Source organism: Jatropha curcas, chromosome 8, assembly GCF_041381405.1.
Source record: "Jatropha curcas cultivar XTBG-Jc1 chromosome 8, XTBG_Jcur_1.0, whole genome shotgun sequence".
Taxonomy (NCBI): Eukaryota; Viridiplantae; Streptophyta; class Magnoliopsida; order Malpighiales; family Euphorbiaceae; genus Jatropha; species Jatropha curcas.
This window is the reverse complement of record NC_143158.1, coordinates 16,045,645-16,063,739: the sequence shown is the minus strand read 5'-3', so window position 1 is coordinate 16,063,739 and position 18,095 is coordinate 16,045,645. Positions and strand designations below refer to the sequence as shown.

At 31.9% G+C, this 18,095-nt stretch overlaps 1 protein-coding gene and 1 long non-coding RNA gene across 3 annotated transcripts; one reads left to right on the top strand and one right to left on the bottom strand.

The window, feature by feature from the left end:
• Positions 1-1,938: 1,938 nt before the first annotated feature.
• LOC149494244 (uncharacterized) lies at positions 1,939-12,688 on the bottom strand. Of its 2 annotated transcripts, none has more exons than XR_016322007.1 (2): positions 12,659-12,688; positions 1,939-2,159 (listed from the first exon to the last, which is right to left on the bottom strand). It is a non-coding gene; the product is annotated as an uncharacterized LOC149494244 (long non-coding RNA). The 2 variants fall into 2 exon arrangements; XR_016322008.1 differs by having other exon boundaries at positions 12,672-12,688.
• LOC149494245 (uncharacterized) lies at positions 8,126-9,901 on the top strand. The gene is made up of 3 exons (XM_089724923.1): positions 8,126-8,141; positions 8,205-9,494; positions 9,819-9,901. The coding sequence occupies exons 1-3, from the start codon at positions 8,126-8,128 to the stop codon at positions 9,899-9,901; spliced, it is 1,389 nt and encodes a 462-aa protein (XP_089581049.1).
• Positions 12,689-18,095: the final 5,407 nt, after the last annotated feature.

Below are 18,095 nucleotides of genomic sequence, written 5' to 3'. Positions count from 1 at the left end.
TTAAAATTCCTATATTAACTTACATAGAATTTAGTTAGAAATTTTTATTATTTTTTTTTTATTTTTTTATTTATTATTATTATTATATATATATATATATATTTTTTTTTTTTATCTTAATATCAAACTTCCTAATTAATTATGGTTCATGTGATTTATTTGACCATGTTCTAAGCTAATTTGCAATTACATTACTCTAAAATCCTAAGCCAATTAACAAATCATATTCACTATTCAAATACACACACTAATCAATCTCATTTATTTACAAGACTATAAATGTTCATATATTTTTAAGCTAATGCAATAACCTAATTTCTTGTTATTCAATTTAATCTATTTAATAACTCAATTACATTCATTAATCAATTAATTCGTTATATACAAAAATTGAAAATTTAGTTCAGAACGTACCAATTGGGAATCGGGCGACGATTCCGTAATCAGCATGAAGAGAAGAGAATTCTGTCTCTCGGAGGCCTCGCCGGAGTGTCGCCGGCCGGTAACCGGACCGCCACCGTCGCCGCCGTGCACGGTGGTCGGAAAAACGACTTTTGCCCAGAATTTTACAATATATACACCAAAATGTTCGAAATCTCATGGGGACTCCGGATCTGTGTTCAAATTGGACTGACTGTGCCTTGATTGGCCGAAAATTACTTCGACAATGGCTTCGCCACTGCCATTCATGGCAGTTCCGTCATCCAGGCTTCATCGCCGGAATCGATGCAGGGAAAACGTCAAGCAAGTGATGCGGAGTCAATTGAGTCCCTCAGTTGTACGTGAAGCAATCGTAAACGGCGTGGATTTCGCCGGAATCGAAGCTGCGTCGCTAAGAGGAAGAGGCTTGCATCGTCACCGCTGAGGGCCTGATCGGCGTGAAGAAAGACTGGCAACGTGACCGGCGGCATGAGAGGAATCGATCGCCACCCACCATCGTCAGTCTGGTGGCCGAAGACAGAAGGAGAGGGAGAGGAGGGAGTCGCGCCCGCCCGCGAAGAAGGAGAGGAGGAAGGGAAAGAAAAGAAAGAAAAGAAAGGTATGTCGGTTTCTAGGTCATTCCGGTTCGATTCGAACCGGTTTGATCAAATTCAACGATTTGGCTCGATTCTTGCTCAGTTTGCAGGTTTTTCTCTCGGTTTTCGGATTTTTCATGTGGTTTTGGAAAATTTAGTTTGATTTTAAGGCCCGGTTTGATTTATTTTAATTATGCAGTTCGGTTCCATAATATTTTCTCCATTTAGTCAATATTAATATAATATGAACAATTGTGACATTTGATTTTTAGGAAAATTAATTTATATATATACATAATAGATTAATTGCTGGACTTCACATTATTATTCGAAAATTTAACTGTTCTTGATTCAAAATTTTCGACATTATATTTGGGCTTGGGCCCAATTCGAAAATTTGGGCTCGAATTGAGACTATATTACATTTACAGCCCACACGGTCAAAATTCCCGATTTTTAATTAAATAAAAATCCAAAGATTTCAAAATAAAAATTCGGGGTGTTTCATTACCTCTTCAGCTCAGTGTAATCAGCTTTAGAGGATTTGATTGTGTTCAAAGCACAGTGTAATCGGCTTTGTCCACCTCCGCAGCTCGGTGTAATCGGCTTTGGAGTGTTTGATTGTGTCCAAAGCGCAATGTAATCGGCCTCCTCAGCTCGGTCTAATTGGCTTTGGAGTGTTTGATTGTGTCCAAAGCACAGTGTAATCGGCTTTGTCCACCTCCACAGCTCAGTGTAATCGGCTTTGGAGTTTTTTTTTTCTTTTGTTTTTTTTTTTTTTTGCTTTGGAATTTTAGCAAATTTTCAGGTATACCCTTCGTGATGTGGTGTTGAAAGAAAACTGTCACGACCCATTTCCGTGGGTCGGACCGGCACTAGGGCCCAGGTAAGCTTAAGGCTCCCGAGGCCCGTAGTAAGCCTAAAACACTAAAACTTTACCAGCTCAATATAATTATATTGTTTATGTTAATACACGACTAATTGTATACAGTTTCTACAACTGCGGAGTCACTAACTAATAGACATACATAGATTTTTATACATCTAGATACATAGCAAAATATTTATTGATCTAGTAAAATTTTCTTTCTAACTCTGCGACGAAGGAACATAGCTTAGTCGAATTAAAGAGAAACTTTCGTCCTGGAAAATGAAACAAGATATGTGAGCTTTCTAAGGAGTAACATTATTGCACAACACACACATTCACACAAATGTATAAATATATATATATATATATATATATATATATATATATATATGATTTATTTTTATGTACTTTTTGATAATGTTTTAAATGAAATATATATTTACATTGATGATGTATTTAATGTTTTAAATGAAGTAAATATATATAATGAACTTACAATTGATGAATTAAACATAGATCTTGTATAAAGAAACTTTTGTTAAAATTGTTACCCTTGCTTCCGCCCTTTTTGTTGGTATCAGAGCCTTCGATCTAAACACTATAAACAACTATATAATAAAGAAATTCATTTGACAGATACCATAGATGGTATTGGGTATGTCTACTGAACCGGTTGTAAGTCCCGTTTGAGTGTAGGGCAATAAGGGTATAACCAGACAGTGGCCGCTACCTAGTGGTATATTAAAATGGATCCTTTATTGTGTAGATCTGTAAGTAGTGTTAAATCTGATGACTCTGAATCTTCAGAAATTAAAAGGGTAATAAATAGAAATGAATTAATTTTACAAGATTTTAGTAAAGCTATTGATGAATGGGAAATTCCTAAAGTTGATAAAGAACAAATTTATAAAATTTCTAAATTTAATTTATTTAAAACAGATTATGTTATTAAAACTGAAGAAAGAGATTTTCAACTAAGGAAACCTTTTGAAAGAATAACTCTTTTATCTTCTAAAACTTTAAAACAACATAAAGATAAAAAATATAAATATATTCACATAGGATTAATACAAGTAGGAATAAAACCTTTAACTAGAGAAGGATTAAATACTAGTATTCTTGCAGTAGTAAGGGATGCTAGATTTTTAAATTTTCAAGATTCTTTATTAGGATCTGTTGAAACTAGTCTAAGTGAAGGGCCTATTTCCTTTGAAATATACCCGGATATGACAGTTTCATTAAATGACTTAAATATTCTTGAAAGTATAGTTTTGGAAATTAAAACTCATAATTATAAAATGAAGCAAGGATCAATTCCTATTGCTTTAATCTATAAAATTCATTATAAAGCCATGAATTCAGCTTTTGGTACTAAATATAAATTACAACCTAAAATTGGAGAAACAAGATTTCTTCAAACTGATTTGACTAAAACAAACACAGTAATTCCTAAAATCATCCAATGGAAGGATATAACACTTCCAGATGAATGGATTTTGGAAGGGGTTGTACCTCCTCCAGTTCTTGATAAAATTAAACCTAATATAAATCTTCAAAAAATTGAACAATTTGAAGATGGTAAAGTAACATTAAAATTTAATAGAAGTCATAGTATGAGACATACGGAATCATCTTCCTCTGTTACTACAGATGAAAATGATAAACCTAACTCATCTATACCTTCTGTTATTTATGCTAAATATAAAGAAACTGAGCCAAAACCAATAATTCAAACATTAGTAAAACCAAGATATTCCACTTCGGATATCCCAAATTTAAAAATGAAAGGTGTTGATTATAGTAATTCTATTCCACAGGCAGTTTATAATCCTGTTGACAATTACTTAAACCAACAATCAAATTTAGTAAATACATCTCCAGAATCACCAACAGCTTCAACTATAACTGAAAATGTTAGTGAAATAAACAGAGAATTAAATGTACTTAGTAAAGAAGATATAGAAACAAGTTTAATAAAAGAAGTATCTAAAATGAAAAATTTAATTAAAATGAAAAAGATATTAAAAACTTATACTTTTGAAGAATTAAAATATGAATATTTAGATTATAAAATAAATTCACAAAATGAAATAAAATTCTTTGATTGGTATAAACTAATTAAAGAAAACTCTTCTGATAAAACCTTAAATCCAATTACTATAAGAGATAAAAGACAGGAATGGATAGTAAATGATCAAATAATAAAAAGTGATTTTCCACCTAAAACAATTAGAAAACTAAAATATCAAGATAATGAAGTTATATGTGCTCCATATAAAATTGCTCAAGAAAATGATATAAATAAAAAAGTGATTGAACAAAATAATTTCAGTAATGCTAGTTTAATTTGTTTAAATACACAATTAAAGAAAATTGAACATTTATTGGAAGAAAAACCTCTGGTAAATGATCAAGTAAAAGGTAAAGAGAAAATTAAAACTCACATATTTAAACCATATCAAATTTCCAAATCCAGTCAAAATGAATTTGTAAATACACTTAAAGCACAACTTAGTAAATTAGAATTAAATTCAGAAACTACTCAACAAGTAGCTCCTGAAACACCTCAAGCATCAAGAAATATAAACACTATAGAAGAAAATTCAAGTTCAAATTCTGAAGTTAGTGAACCTGACTCAGAAGATGTTAAACAATTTGAATTAAATCATATAACACATAGAGAAATAGTAAATAGGGCACCAGACCTAGGAATAATTGATAAACCAAATACTATATCTCAATTTAAATATAATGCCACCACAATTTATGAGTGGAATATAAATGGACTTTCTGAATATAATATATTGAGTATTTTGCAGCAAATGACTATGGCTGCAAATGCGTATAAAACTCAATCTATTATTTCAGATAGAGCTATCGCAGAAATAATTATAGCTGGCTTCACAGGCCAATTAAAAGGTTGGTGGGATTACCATCTTACTGATCAACAACATTTAGAAATTTTAAATTCAATCTTAGTAAATGATGAAGGTGAACCTATATATGATGAAAATGGTGAAGTAATTCAAGATGTAGTATCATCTTTGATTCTCACTATTTCATTACATTTTATAGGAGATCCATTTCACTTAAAAGATAAAAATGCAGAATTATTAAGTAATCTTAAATGTAAACACTTAGGTGATTTTCAAAATTATAAAACCACTTTCCTCACTCGATTAATGTTAAGGGAAGATTCTAACCAAAGCTTTTGGAAAGAAAAGTTTTTGGCTGGATTACCTTATTTTTTGGGTGAAAAAGTTAGAAATCATATAAAACAACAGTATGGACAACCTATACCTTATAGTAAATTAACTTATGGTCAATTAATTAGTATAGTTCAAAAAGAAGGATTACAAATTTGTCAAGATTTAAAACTTCAAAGAAAATTACAATATGAAATGAAGAAAACTAAAAGAGAATTAAGATCATTTTGTAAACAATTTGATTATAACCTTACATCAAACCAAAGATGTGATGGTCAATGTTCTAATACAACTAAACCTAAAAAATATTATAGAAATAAATATTATAAAAGACAATATAGGTCTACACCTAGTCAAGATAAATTTTATAGTAAAAAGAAGACAAAACCTTCTCATGGACACAAAAATAAACAACCTTCTAAATCTACAACTAAAACTTCTTATAAAAATTTGACTTGTTATAATTGTGGTAAAAAAGGACACACATCTAAATTTTGTAAATTCAATAAAAGATTACATGAACTAAATTTAGAGGATAATGTTTTAAATAAAATTTATGAATTATATATTGATTCTGATCCTTCAGAGTCTGGAATTGTAGAAAGTGATAATCAAATTGATGAATTAGGAACTACCACAAGTTCTTCCAGTTCATCAAAATATTCTTTAAACATGTTAACTAAAGATCAAAGTAATTTATTGACAGTAGTTAATGGTATTGAAGATCAAGAAACTAAAGCTAAACTTCTAAAAAAATTAATAAAAAGTTTTGAAGAAGAAAATGAAGTAAAAGATATTACTCCCAAAATTCAAATCTAATACTTATGATTTAACTACCATTTTAAATAAAAACAAAACTAAAAAGGTAGATGTTGATGTATCTACTAAAGAAGAAATTAAAATATTAAAACATGAAATCAAGGAATTAAAAACTCAACTTCAACAAAACACTAAAAGAATAAAATTTTTAGAATCTCAATTAATTTCAAGTTCCTCTTCAGATGAAGAACCTGATGATAAATTAAAAGATGAAATAAATGAATTAGACGAAGATGTTGATTGTAATTTTCTAAATTTATTACAAGAAATTACTTCACGAAAATATTTAGTAAAAATAAATATTCAAATAAATGATTTTGTTATAGAAGCAATTGCACTCTTTGATACAGGTGCTGATTTAAATTGTATAAAATCTGACTTAGTACCTAAAAGATATTGGTTAAAAACTAATGAAAAATTAAGTACAGCCAATAAATCTAAACTTGAAATCATAGGTAAAACGGATGCATTAATAGTAAATCGAGGATTAGAAATCAACACAGTATTTTTATTATCTTCTCAAATAAATTATATGGTAATATTAGGCACTCCATTTATAAACCTAATAACACCATATTCAATTAAAGAAGATTGTATTAAATTTAAAATAAAAAATAATAAAGCTAAATTGGAATTTACAGAAAAACCTAAAAAGAAGCAATTAAACTTATTAAAAGCACATTCAATAAAAATTCTAGAAATTAACTCTTTAATAAAATCTAAAGAAGAAAATATAAAAGATATGAAAAATAATTTATGTCTCAAAAGAATTGAGGAACAATTAAAAGATGAATCTATACAAAATAAAATAAATAATCTAAAAGAATTTATGGAAAATAAACTATGTGCTGATCATCCAAATACATTTTGGAATCGTAAACAGCATGTTGTTGATTTACCATATGAAAAAGATTTTGATGAAAAATCTATAAAAACTAAAGCTAGACCAATTCAGATGAATCCTGAATTGATTGAGCATTGTAAGAAAGAAATTCAAGAATTAGAAAATAAAAAATTAATTAGTAAATCTAGAAGCCCATGGTCTTGTGCTGCTTTTTATGTCAATAAAAATGCAGAAATAGAACGTGGAGTACCTAGATTGGTCATAAATTATAAACCATTAAATACAGCATTAAAATGGATTCGATATCCTATTCCAAATAAAAAAAATCTTTTAAAGAAATTATATAATGCAAACATTTTTAGTAAATTTGATATGAAATCTGGATGCTGGCAGATTCAGATTGATCCTAAAGATAGGTATAAAACTGCATTCACAGTTCCATTTGGCCAATATGAGTGGAATGTAATGCCGTTTGGATTAAAAAATGCTCCTTCAGAATTCCAAAGAATAATGAATGACATTTTTAATCCCTATTCTGAATTTTGTATAGTCTACATCGATGATGTATTAATTTTTAGTCAAACCCTTGAAAAACATATTAAAAACTTAAAAACGTTTTGCATGGTTATAGAGCAAAATGGATTAGCACTTAGTAAAACAAAAATGGATTTATTCAAAACTAAAATTAGATTTTTAGGTCATTATATTGAACAAGGTAAAATCCAACCTATAGAAAGAACTCTGGTTTTTGGAGAAAAATTTCCAGATGAAATAACTAATAAAACACAACTTCAGAGATTTCTTGGTTGTTTAAATTATGTTATTGATTTTTATCCAAATTTAAATTGTATGATAAAACCATTACATGATAGACTTCGTAAAAATGCTGGTCCTTGGACTAGCCAACACACACAATTAGTAAAAAAGATTAAGAATTTAGTAAAAGAAATCCCATACTTATATATTCCTAATCCTGATGCATTTAAAATTGTTGAAACTGATGCTTCTAATATTGGTTATGGAGGCATTCTAAAACAAAAAATTCATAATAAAGAACGGATAATCCAATATACTTCAGGACATTGGAATCCTGCACAATTAAATTATTCTACCATTAAAAAAGAAATTTTAAGCATTGTTATTTGTATAAATAAATTTCAATCTGATCTATTAAACCAAAAATTTTTACTAAGAATTGATTGTAAATCTGCTAAAGATGTTTTACTAAAAGATGTTCAAAACCTTGCCTCTAAACAGATTTTTGCTCGTTGGCAAGCTATATTAAGTATTTTTGAATTTGATATCGAATATATTAAAGGTAATGATAATAATATTCCGGATTTTCTAACCCGTGAATTCTTACAGAACAATGGGTCGAAAGAAGGGTAAGGAGAAAGAGATTAAACAAGATTCCAGCTCCCCAACTAAAGCTCTTTCTGAGCATTCAGAAGACCTTAGTAAAACCATAAACACTAAACCCACTTCTCCTAAAAACCTTAAAAAATGGATTGAGGAATTATCCCAATCTCCAGAAGTAGTAAAAGCCCTACAGGCGATGGCCTCTTCTTCCACAGAAGAGTCAGGTATGGTTTCTAAAACTAAAGCGATCGTATCCGCTCATGATACGGCTACTCCGTCTCAAACGGTAGGCGGTAAAGAGCTATCAAATCCGTTAATGGCTGTGGATTTGCCAAAAATCCAAACTGGTACTTCTAGTAAAATTCATAAATGGTTTATAAAACATTTATATGATTTTGAAATAGAAGTCGAGGATGGATATTCCAATATTAATCCTTGGCAAATTTGTAAAAATTATTATCCTGAGGATTGGTATTTTCTTCCTACTGATCTTTCAAAACCTCAGGAATACTACTATAATATTTTAGTAGATACTGAATCTGTAAAAATTAAACATACCTTTGATAAAAATAAAATTATTTCATATTCATCTTTACAAATAAAACGAGTCATCCACCCTAAGGATTGGCCCGCTTCTTCTTTATACACTCCAGTAAGATTTAAAAGTTTGTATAAAACTTATGGAGTTTATAGTACTAACTATAATTATTTTGATTATAAAGATGCGTGGGATAAAGTTTTTTGCATACAAAACCCCACTGCAACACATTCTTGGTTAATTTATTTTGATAATAGTATACGTACTGATTTAAAAATACCAAATTGGTTTAAAAGGTGGTGGCAATTTAAAGGTATCTCTGAGGAAATTATTCCCCAAGATATCATTTCTTTATATCAATACTTTAAAACCCATTATAAACCTAAACCTGAAGAAGCCCATATCCCTTCTCTTATGTATTATTGTATGACCTTCTTCACACCCTGGGTATATCAATGGTATTTCGATTATCATTATATACCAGGAACCAATATTCCTATGCTTATAAAACGCCATAAAATCAAATGGTGGGGATCTTTTAAAAACTCCACTACTGAATATAAAATCCGTCAGTGGATTCTAAAGAAATTATCAAGCCCATCTAAACCAGCCCTAACGTATGCCAGTACATTAGCCATACAGGATCACCCTCAATTTGGGATCCAAAAGGCCCAATGTCAGGCCCGTTTAGCTGCCGCTAAAACCCCTGAAGAATATAAACTGATTTGTCAAGAGATGTTTGAACAACTCTCATCCAGTACAAATCAGCCCATAAAACCATCTTCTAGTAAAGCACACAATGCAACTTCCAGTAAATCCTCCAAGACTACGCGTTGTAAAGGTAAAAATAAAATGGTATCATCATCATCATCTTCAACATCATCATCATCCGTTGAAGAAAGTGAAAGCAGTAATGATGATATTCCTTCCCCCATTAAAATCAAAAGTAAAGCTAGTAAAAAAGAAAAAGAAAAAGCCAAAGTAAAGAAAGAAAAAATAAAGCAAAAGGCAAAAAAGAAAGAAAAGATAAAAAAGAAAAAGAAGGACACATCATCGTCCTCATCCTATTCTGAATCATTGTAAAAAGGCAGAGGGAACCTTATTCCTTCAATTTTTCAATAAAACGCCAAGTCATAATTCAAGTGACAGCTAAATTCTTCCACAGTAAAGGTCAACTCGGCACAGTTAAAGCCAACTCGGTACAGTAAAGGCCAACTCAGCACAGTAAAAGCCAACTCAGCACAGTAAAAGCCAACTCGGCACAGTAAAGGTCAACTCGACACAGTAAACAACAGTCCAGTTACTATTTCAACAGTAAAAGTAAACAGTGGAGATTCTTCGACAAAGACTACTGTTCCAACAGTAAAAGTAAACAGTAGAGATTCTTCGACAAAGACTACTGTTTCAACAGTAAAAGTAAACAGTAGAGATTCTCACTACTGTTCACACAGTAAAAGTAAACAGGAAAGATTCTAAATTTTATTATTTAAGGGAGCATTTCCCCTTGTAAAGGCAGGCGTTCTTTTTAGAAGCCCTTCTATATAAATTAGGTAAAACCTTAGAACCTCTCCTCCTCCTTCATTCCAAGTTGATTGTAAGGATTCAAGGTTAGAGATTCTAAGTAAGTATAAACATTATTTAAATTTGTAAATTTACATTAAAATTGTATATTTAAATTTTGTATTTAAATAAAAGTTCGTATATTTTGTAAATTTATAAATTGCTACTATCTAAAGCCCTGTTAAAGGCTTTCTTCTCTTCTCCCTCCACACTCTGACTTAATTCTGGGGATCCCAGGTTAAGGTTGCAGGAACCCTAAACCATAAAATAAAATTAAATTAAATTGAGTATTGTGTGTTGCTATAAGTATGCTCTGTGGATGCAGCCTAGTCTGATCTTCCACATCAGAAATTTGTTTTGTATGTTTTATTTGTAAATCGGATATAAAGTATTGATATATCGGCTGGAAACCCAGAAGTGCGGGCTACTGGTCCAAAGGGCTATTCATTAGTCATCTTCTTGGTATAACAACGCCACGTATCATACTTTTGAAATGCAATACATACATGTAATTGTAAATGCATTAAATCGGATAGTTGTATTAATTATATATGACTTAAATCTAAATAGATCTTCCACTTATTTCATCCCATTCAGTGCATTTCTAAGTTAGATATTAAAGTTGTCGTCACGATCCTTTGTTTATATATATATATATATATATATATATATATATATATATATATATATATATATATATATATCAATCTAGTCATCCGACTAGTATATGCTCACGCAGCCAGTCACACAAAATGGCATGTCACCGGCACTCACAAACAATATCACCTTCAATTAATCACATCACGTGGAAATTAGTCAGTGGAGTCACCGAAACCCCGACGAGCCGTCCTCCCACATGGCTCATCCTCTCACATGTGCACCAGGGAGCCGATCCCCCATACTGGCCGACCGGTCTAATCCTCACTTGACCAGCCCTCTCATTGTTTTTCTATCCTCTCTTTTCTTTTTCATACCAACAGGAGGCAACCCGGTCGTCTCCATCAAATCTAGATCATCAGGCGCTCACAACAGGAGGCCACCCTGCGGGCTGCGATCAAATCTAGATTATCAGGTGCGCCCAATAAAGAAGCCAACCTGTGGTTAACAGTAACGGTAACAGTAGGTGCACACGGGGGCGCCGATCTCCCATTTACCCGGCTAACAGAAACAGAATCAGGATCCATATAACAGAATCAGAATATAACAGAAATCGGAATCAGGATCCGTATAACAGAAACAGTCTCACAAACCCATGGTGACCCACTTCATTCTAATTTCACATAAACAAAGCACAGCAATATCACAACACAATTAATCAAGTATTGCAATTAAATGCAAGCATATTAATCAATTAAACATCATAATGCAATGCAAATAACTAAATAAATAAATAGTATTAACAATAAACAACAATGACAAAATAAATAACAATAGTAACAATAATAATGGAAATAAATAAATAAATAAATATGTAAATCATTAAATGAGTAATAAAGATAATAAATAATCAGAGCACTATATTTATTATGTACCAAGTTATAGAACTAATCTAACTAAACTTATTAATTATGTTGTTAATTAAAGTTAATCTAAGTTCTATCGAAATTTCGGCAGCACCTCCCCTAAAAATTTGACTATCTACCTGTTTAAACATCACCATTTAATATACTTAGCAATTATCAATCATACAGCCCATCCATCGGGCAATCAACCAATCACATACCCGTCCTCAAATATCAATATTACATTCCACAATTAATTCTTACTTAATATTCTTTAATTGATTACCTTACACAAATTTATTTAAATATGCTTCATGAGTCAAGTAGGAATTATGTACATATCTTCCTTTCTTCAAATTATTGCAAAGGACATCAAATTTCTAAAGTTTAATTTAAATGTTCTTAGATTGAACTTCACTTTAAATAAAGATATACCCAATAAATCCGTATCATCTTAAGGAAATCAAACACAACCATTCTTGCTTTCAATTAGCCGATACTCATAAGAGCTAACCTCGCAACAACCGCCATTACATAAAAATCCTAAATTCCAGCTTAAACTCATTTACTAGCAAATTCATTTAAATAACAAAGAATTCATTGTAATATACCGTTTCTAATCTCATCGTTATCAAACTCATCAAGATGAACAATATAGTTGCTGCCTTTAAGTTTCTCCACCAAAATTCATGTTTTACATAATAATCAATTCATTTCTCAACATAATCATTTTGTTTAATACCATTCCTTCTAAAAAAAAATAGAACTCTATAAATAATTAAGTTAATTGCTGCCATAGTTAAGAGATCCTTGATTTCTTTGCAAACATTTGTAGTTTAAGCAAATAATCTACCTATTTCTATACAAGATTTCAGGTTATATATCAATTAGAAGGTAAAGATCAAAACTTCCCATCAAAAGTTTAGCATATAGTATACATTACCTTCATTACTTACCTAAATCTCAAGCTAATGGCTAAATAGCTACTGCCAATATAAGGAATCTTTAATTCTTCACAAATATCTATAATAGAAGCAAAAAAATCTAACCATTTCTATATAGGATTTAGTTTATATACCTATTTAAAGAGTACAAATTGAATTTCCTAATCATATTGATATAAATAGCAGCTGAATATTTAAATTTCTACAATAGCTCATTTATATATCTCAAATCCTTCAACTAAGATCAAAGAACTCATGAATTAAAATGAAGAGGTTCATAATATGGTTTACCTAGTTGCAAAACGGGCTGGAACTTGAAATTTTCCGATTGAAATGACCGGCAGTAGCAACAAGGCACCAACACAGTCGCTGCTGCCGCTGACGTGACCAGAAATGGGTGGAAAGGTGGCCGGAGGCACGCTGGAGTCGCGGAGAGAACATAGTCCGGCCGGTCCTTGGCTGGGCTCCCTAGAAAATGGAACGAGAAGCGTTGAAGAAGGCTACCGATCGGCAAAATGAAGTGTAGCTCGTTGTCCTTCCTCTTTCTCACTGAATCGCGAGCTACCAGTCACCAGAGGTGGAGCAACAGCGTTCGAGGGGTGCTGGAGACGAGGTGATTGGCCGGCTATGGGCTGGTGTCGCCGAAAAATCGAGGAGAAGGCTGCGACGCGACTTCCCGATCGAGGCAAAGTCACAGCTCCTCCTGCGACACTGCGTTCACTAGAAACGAAAGAAGAGAGGAAAGGAGAGGCTGGAGACGCAAGGTGAGGAGGCGACGGCGGGGAGATGAGGTCGATCGGCCCTGGTGGCCGGAAACAGGGAGGAAGGGGGAGGAGGATGTTGCGCGCTGCACTGGCGCAAGGAAGAAGAAGGGAAAAGAAAAAGAAAAGAAAAAAAAAAGAAAAAGAAAAGAAAAGAAAGAAATATCTTGGCTTCTAGACCATTCCGGTTCGATTCGAACCGGTTTGGTCTAATTCAATAATTCGGCTCGATTTGCTTGGTTTTCTAATCCGATTTGATTTATTTTGATTCTTTTAGTTAGGTTCTAGAACATTTCCTCAATTTACTCAATAATAACAATAATAATAGTATTTGATTTTAGGATAATAAATTTTTATATATCCATAATAGGTTAAATTACGGGGTTTCTATTTGTTTACGATTCAAAATTTTCGACATTTTATTTGGGCTTGGGCCCAACTCGTAAAACTTTGGGCTCAAATTAGAATTGCTCGATCCTACCAACCCATACTATCAAAAATTCGGATTTTTGATTTAATAAAAATCCCAAAGTTTTGAAAATAAAAATTCGGGATATTTCAAAAACTTACCTGGAGGTTGAGGGGATGTGCTGAGTTTGCCCCCTTGTGTGATGAGCCGCACACTGACTCCAAATTGCCTAAGGGCCCTTTTTTCTTTTTTTTGATTTGCTTTGTTCCTGCACAAAGAAGACAAAACCACAAAAACAAAAAGAGGCATACCACTCACTCGCAAGAGTGGTCCACCTTGTTAATGCGGGCATAAATGCCCACCTACTTTATTCCAAAATGGACAAAAGGCAATAAAAATGAAAGCTAACCAAAGCCACAGAAATAAAAAGGAGGCATCCAACTCACCTGCGAGAGTGGTCCAGTTAATGCGGGCATAAATGCCCATCTACTGCAAGAGTGGTCCACCGCTTTATTCGGACGTCATTTGTCCGTGTGCTGCATCTCCGGATGTTTCCACCGCTAATTTTCAATCCAATGGGGCCCATTCGTATCCTACCACCGCAAAAAGCAGATGGCTAGCTGGTGATGAGCATTGATGTTTGATTATCCAAAGATGACTGCTGCACTCCCTTTTTTTTATTTCGGAGAGCTACGAGCTCCCAATCAATGTATTTTTGTTTGCTTCAATGAATAAATCCGCTGGTTCTCTTTTGACTGAATCCTATTTTCTGCATATAAGACAACAAAGAACAACAACAAATCTTTTCTTTCGAAACTATTTGTTGGATTAGCACTTTGGGCCTCCTGCCCTCAGATTCAAGAAATGAAAGCACATTCAAGTGGATTATTTAGCTAAGGACAAAAATTTACATTTTTTTTTGTTTTTGTTTTTTTTTTTTAATTTATTTTCTTTTTTATTTTTTTTATTTTTCTTTTTTTTTCAAATTGTATTCCTATAATCACTTTAAAACAAAAACAATAAACGTAAAAATGTATAAAAACAACATGCAGTCAAGCAAATGAAAATAACATAACAAAATTGCCCACTTTGCGAGGCTATCAATTTCTCCACACTTTGCTCTTTGCTTATCCCAAAGCAAAACATTCATTTTTTTTTTTGTTAGAACTGCATGTTGATAATGTTTATTTTTGCTCATTGATTTAGACTTCTTAAGTAATCTATCAAAGATAAGAGATTTGACGTGTTTTATGAACCAGGTAGTATAAATGAATATGACATTTAAAATTGTTAATATAGCTATACAAAAATCTAAATTATACAAAATCTAGTCATTTAAAATATGAGATGAACAATCCTCCTGCCCTAAAATGCAGAATAGGAAGTACTTAGGACAATTATAGCACACATGCGTTGTTTCTTATCTCAAAGTATTTTTAGGTAACCTATTCCTTTTTACAAAGTGGTTGCATTTTATGCTCTATACCACATTTTCTTTTTTTTTTCTTCTTTTTTTTTATTTTTTTTATAGAGAGATGTGGGAATGTTAATGGTAAATGGTTGCATTTTATGCTCTGTACCACTTTGTTTTTAGAACGGATTTCCATTATTCCCTCTATCGTTGTTGTTTTTTTTTTTTTTTTTTTTAAATACCCTCATCCTTTATTGACTTGAAACAAGTATTATGGCTTTAGTTTCTCTTTCCTTCCTATTCTTCATTTAAGTTAGGATTCATGCTTCTCTAAGGTCAAAGATAATGTCTAGAACATTAATATTTACCAAAGAAAAATTTTATGTCATACTTTAATACCTAAGTTCATAAAAGCATTTAAATCTCTTGGTCATGGTATATTATTCAAGACTTCTATTTCAACAAGCAAAATACAAACCAATCAACATGTAGAGACTAAAACATTGAACTAAGGCAAAGAAGTTGACTTTTTTTTTTTGTCACACACTTTTTTTCTTTTTTTGTCAAAAAAAAATTTTTTTTTAAGTGAAATGAAATGAAAATATAAGGCTTTTCCACACTTGAAAAAAGACACGATGTCCTTATTGTGGGAGAATACATGCATAAAACACATAAAATGCACATGCATAAAACACACAAGAAAAAATGAACAACAAAGGACAGAAAATCCCTAGGCCTCCCGAACCTAAAGATGACAAAGTGAATTCAATTTTTTTATTTATTTTTTTGTTTTTTGATTTTTTTTTTTATTTTTTTGATTTTTTGAAAATATTTCATCCACTTCCGTTCCATACGTGCTTGGTTTGCCTGGATCATGTGCAATTGTTGTCCCATGTCAAAATCTTTTTTCTTTTTTTTTACGACTGGACCTAAAATTCGGCACGAATAACATGGCAATAATTTACTTTGTATTCAAACATTTCCAGCATTATTTGTCGGTGACTGGTCCTTTTGGATTTTACAGTCGACTATTTTCTCTCGAGTCCCTAATTTTTGCCTTGAAATGAAAGAATTTCCAAGCGGGATATATATATATATATTTTTTTTTTACTATTTTTTGTTTTTTTTTTTTTTGTGTCCTTACTTTTTGCCTTGGAATAGATGGTCCCAAGCAGGATCTTATTTTGATTAATTACAAAAATTTTTTTTTTTTTGCTTTTTTGCATTCTCACGCTTATTTTCAAATAATGCAAGAAATGTGAAAATTCAAAGGAATCGCAATTCACTATAAACGATTGCATTATGTTATTCAAAACGAACTAAAGGTCCAGTCTCAAAATCAAAGTCAAACATCCATAACGGAAATTAGCTCTTATTAATGCATGGCTGAAAAGAAAAATGTTACATGGTGCATGAATGTCACATCATATGTACAGTTTATAACACACAGGGAATGGGAGTTGAGAAATGCATGCCTTCCAACCTTATTTCTCCCACACACGGATTCCGTTGGTATAAATTCCGACATCTGTTTCCTAGAAATTGGTCTAATCTCGACAACCAACAGGGGGTTTTGAGATTGACGAAATAAACTCTCGGAAATGAATGCGGCATAATAACAGCAAACAGAATCAGGTGTTATTGGGGAAGTAACTAAGGTTTTTGACTACATGCATGGGCTTTAGTCCATTAGGCTTTACAAAGTCTGGGTTCCGCAAACAGAATTCAGGCTTTTTTATGGGCCTACTCCTTTTGACGCACCTGTAAAAGGTACTAGGCTTGCAGTTGGTAGTAATGTTAATTCTCGGATGGATGTACCTAAAACGCAAGGTTTAGGCTGGATCCACCGTCAAACTTAACACCAGTACCGAAGGGTAGCATGGGTAGAATGAGGTGAGAAGAGAGAAATGCGAATGAATGCAAAAATCCTATAAAAGAAAAGGAAAGCAATTAAACATATACGGACGATTAAAAATTTTCCAACAGCTTTTCTATTCAATTTTATTTTTTAGAAAACATAGGTTTTTAGAGTTAATTCCTAATCATAACCATCTAATTAAAAAAAATAATCGGGGATTAGTGGTTGTATTCCCCAGCAGAGTCGCCAATCTGTTTTCATCGAAATCCCCCCGAAGGACCCGAAAACATCCTTTTTGTGGTTTTTGATAAAATGTTTTTATTTTGGATGTGGTGCCGATAAATCAGTCTTATAAACAATTTTGAGTCGCCACCCATTATTTAGGCAATGGGACCGTTTTTATAAAAATGACTCCATTTTAAACCCAATTTTGTTTTAAGGTCAAATTATTTTAAAAGACTAGTCAGGCGCACCGATACGATTCTGGGTAAGGGAATTGGGTACGTCGGCCCGTTGGAAGCCGACGCCCGGAAAACCGGCCTCTATTATTAACCTACGATTTTTAATTTATTTTAGTTAGAAAAGCCAAATTATTTATTTACTTAAACCCAACCCAAATAAATCGGACCGAGTTCCTATTTGGAAAATTATTTAATCGTCCCAAACAAATCTAATTATCACATAACAATTATTCAAATTAAAGCAATTAAATCAAGCAATCAAACCAAATAAATAAAAAGACCCGCTCTTGCCTTATGGTTCAAGGCGGGCGACAAACCGAGTCAAAAATATATAATGGAATAAATAAATGACCCGCTCTTGCCTTATGGTTAAAGGCGGGTAACAAACCGGATCCAAAAATATATATACAGATTGAATGAAAAATTAAATCCATAAACCAATAAAAATTCATACAAATAATAAAATTCATACAAATAAATATATATAATCACATTTTAATATTTTAAGCTCAATTAAATTATAATCTGTTCATAGT

What these genes read in the sequence shown, in the direction of transcription:
- LOC149494245 (XM_089724923.1), top strand. An exon ending in CAAGACTACGCGTTGTAAAG is followed by an intron (nt 9,495 to 9,818) that starts GTAAAAATAAAA and finishes ATTCTTCCACAG; the next exon opens with TAAAGGTCAACTCGGCACAG.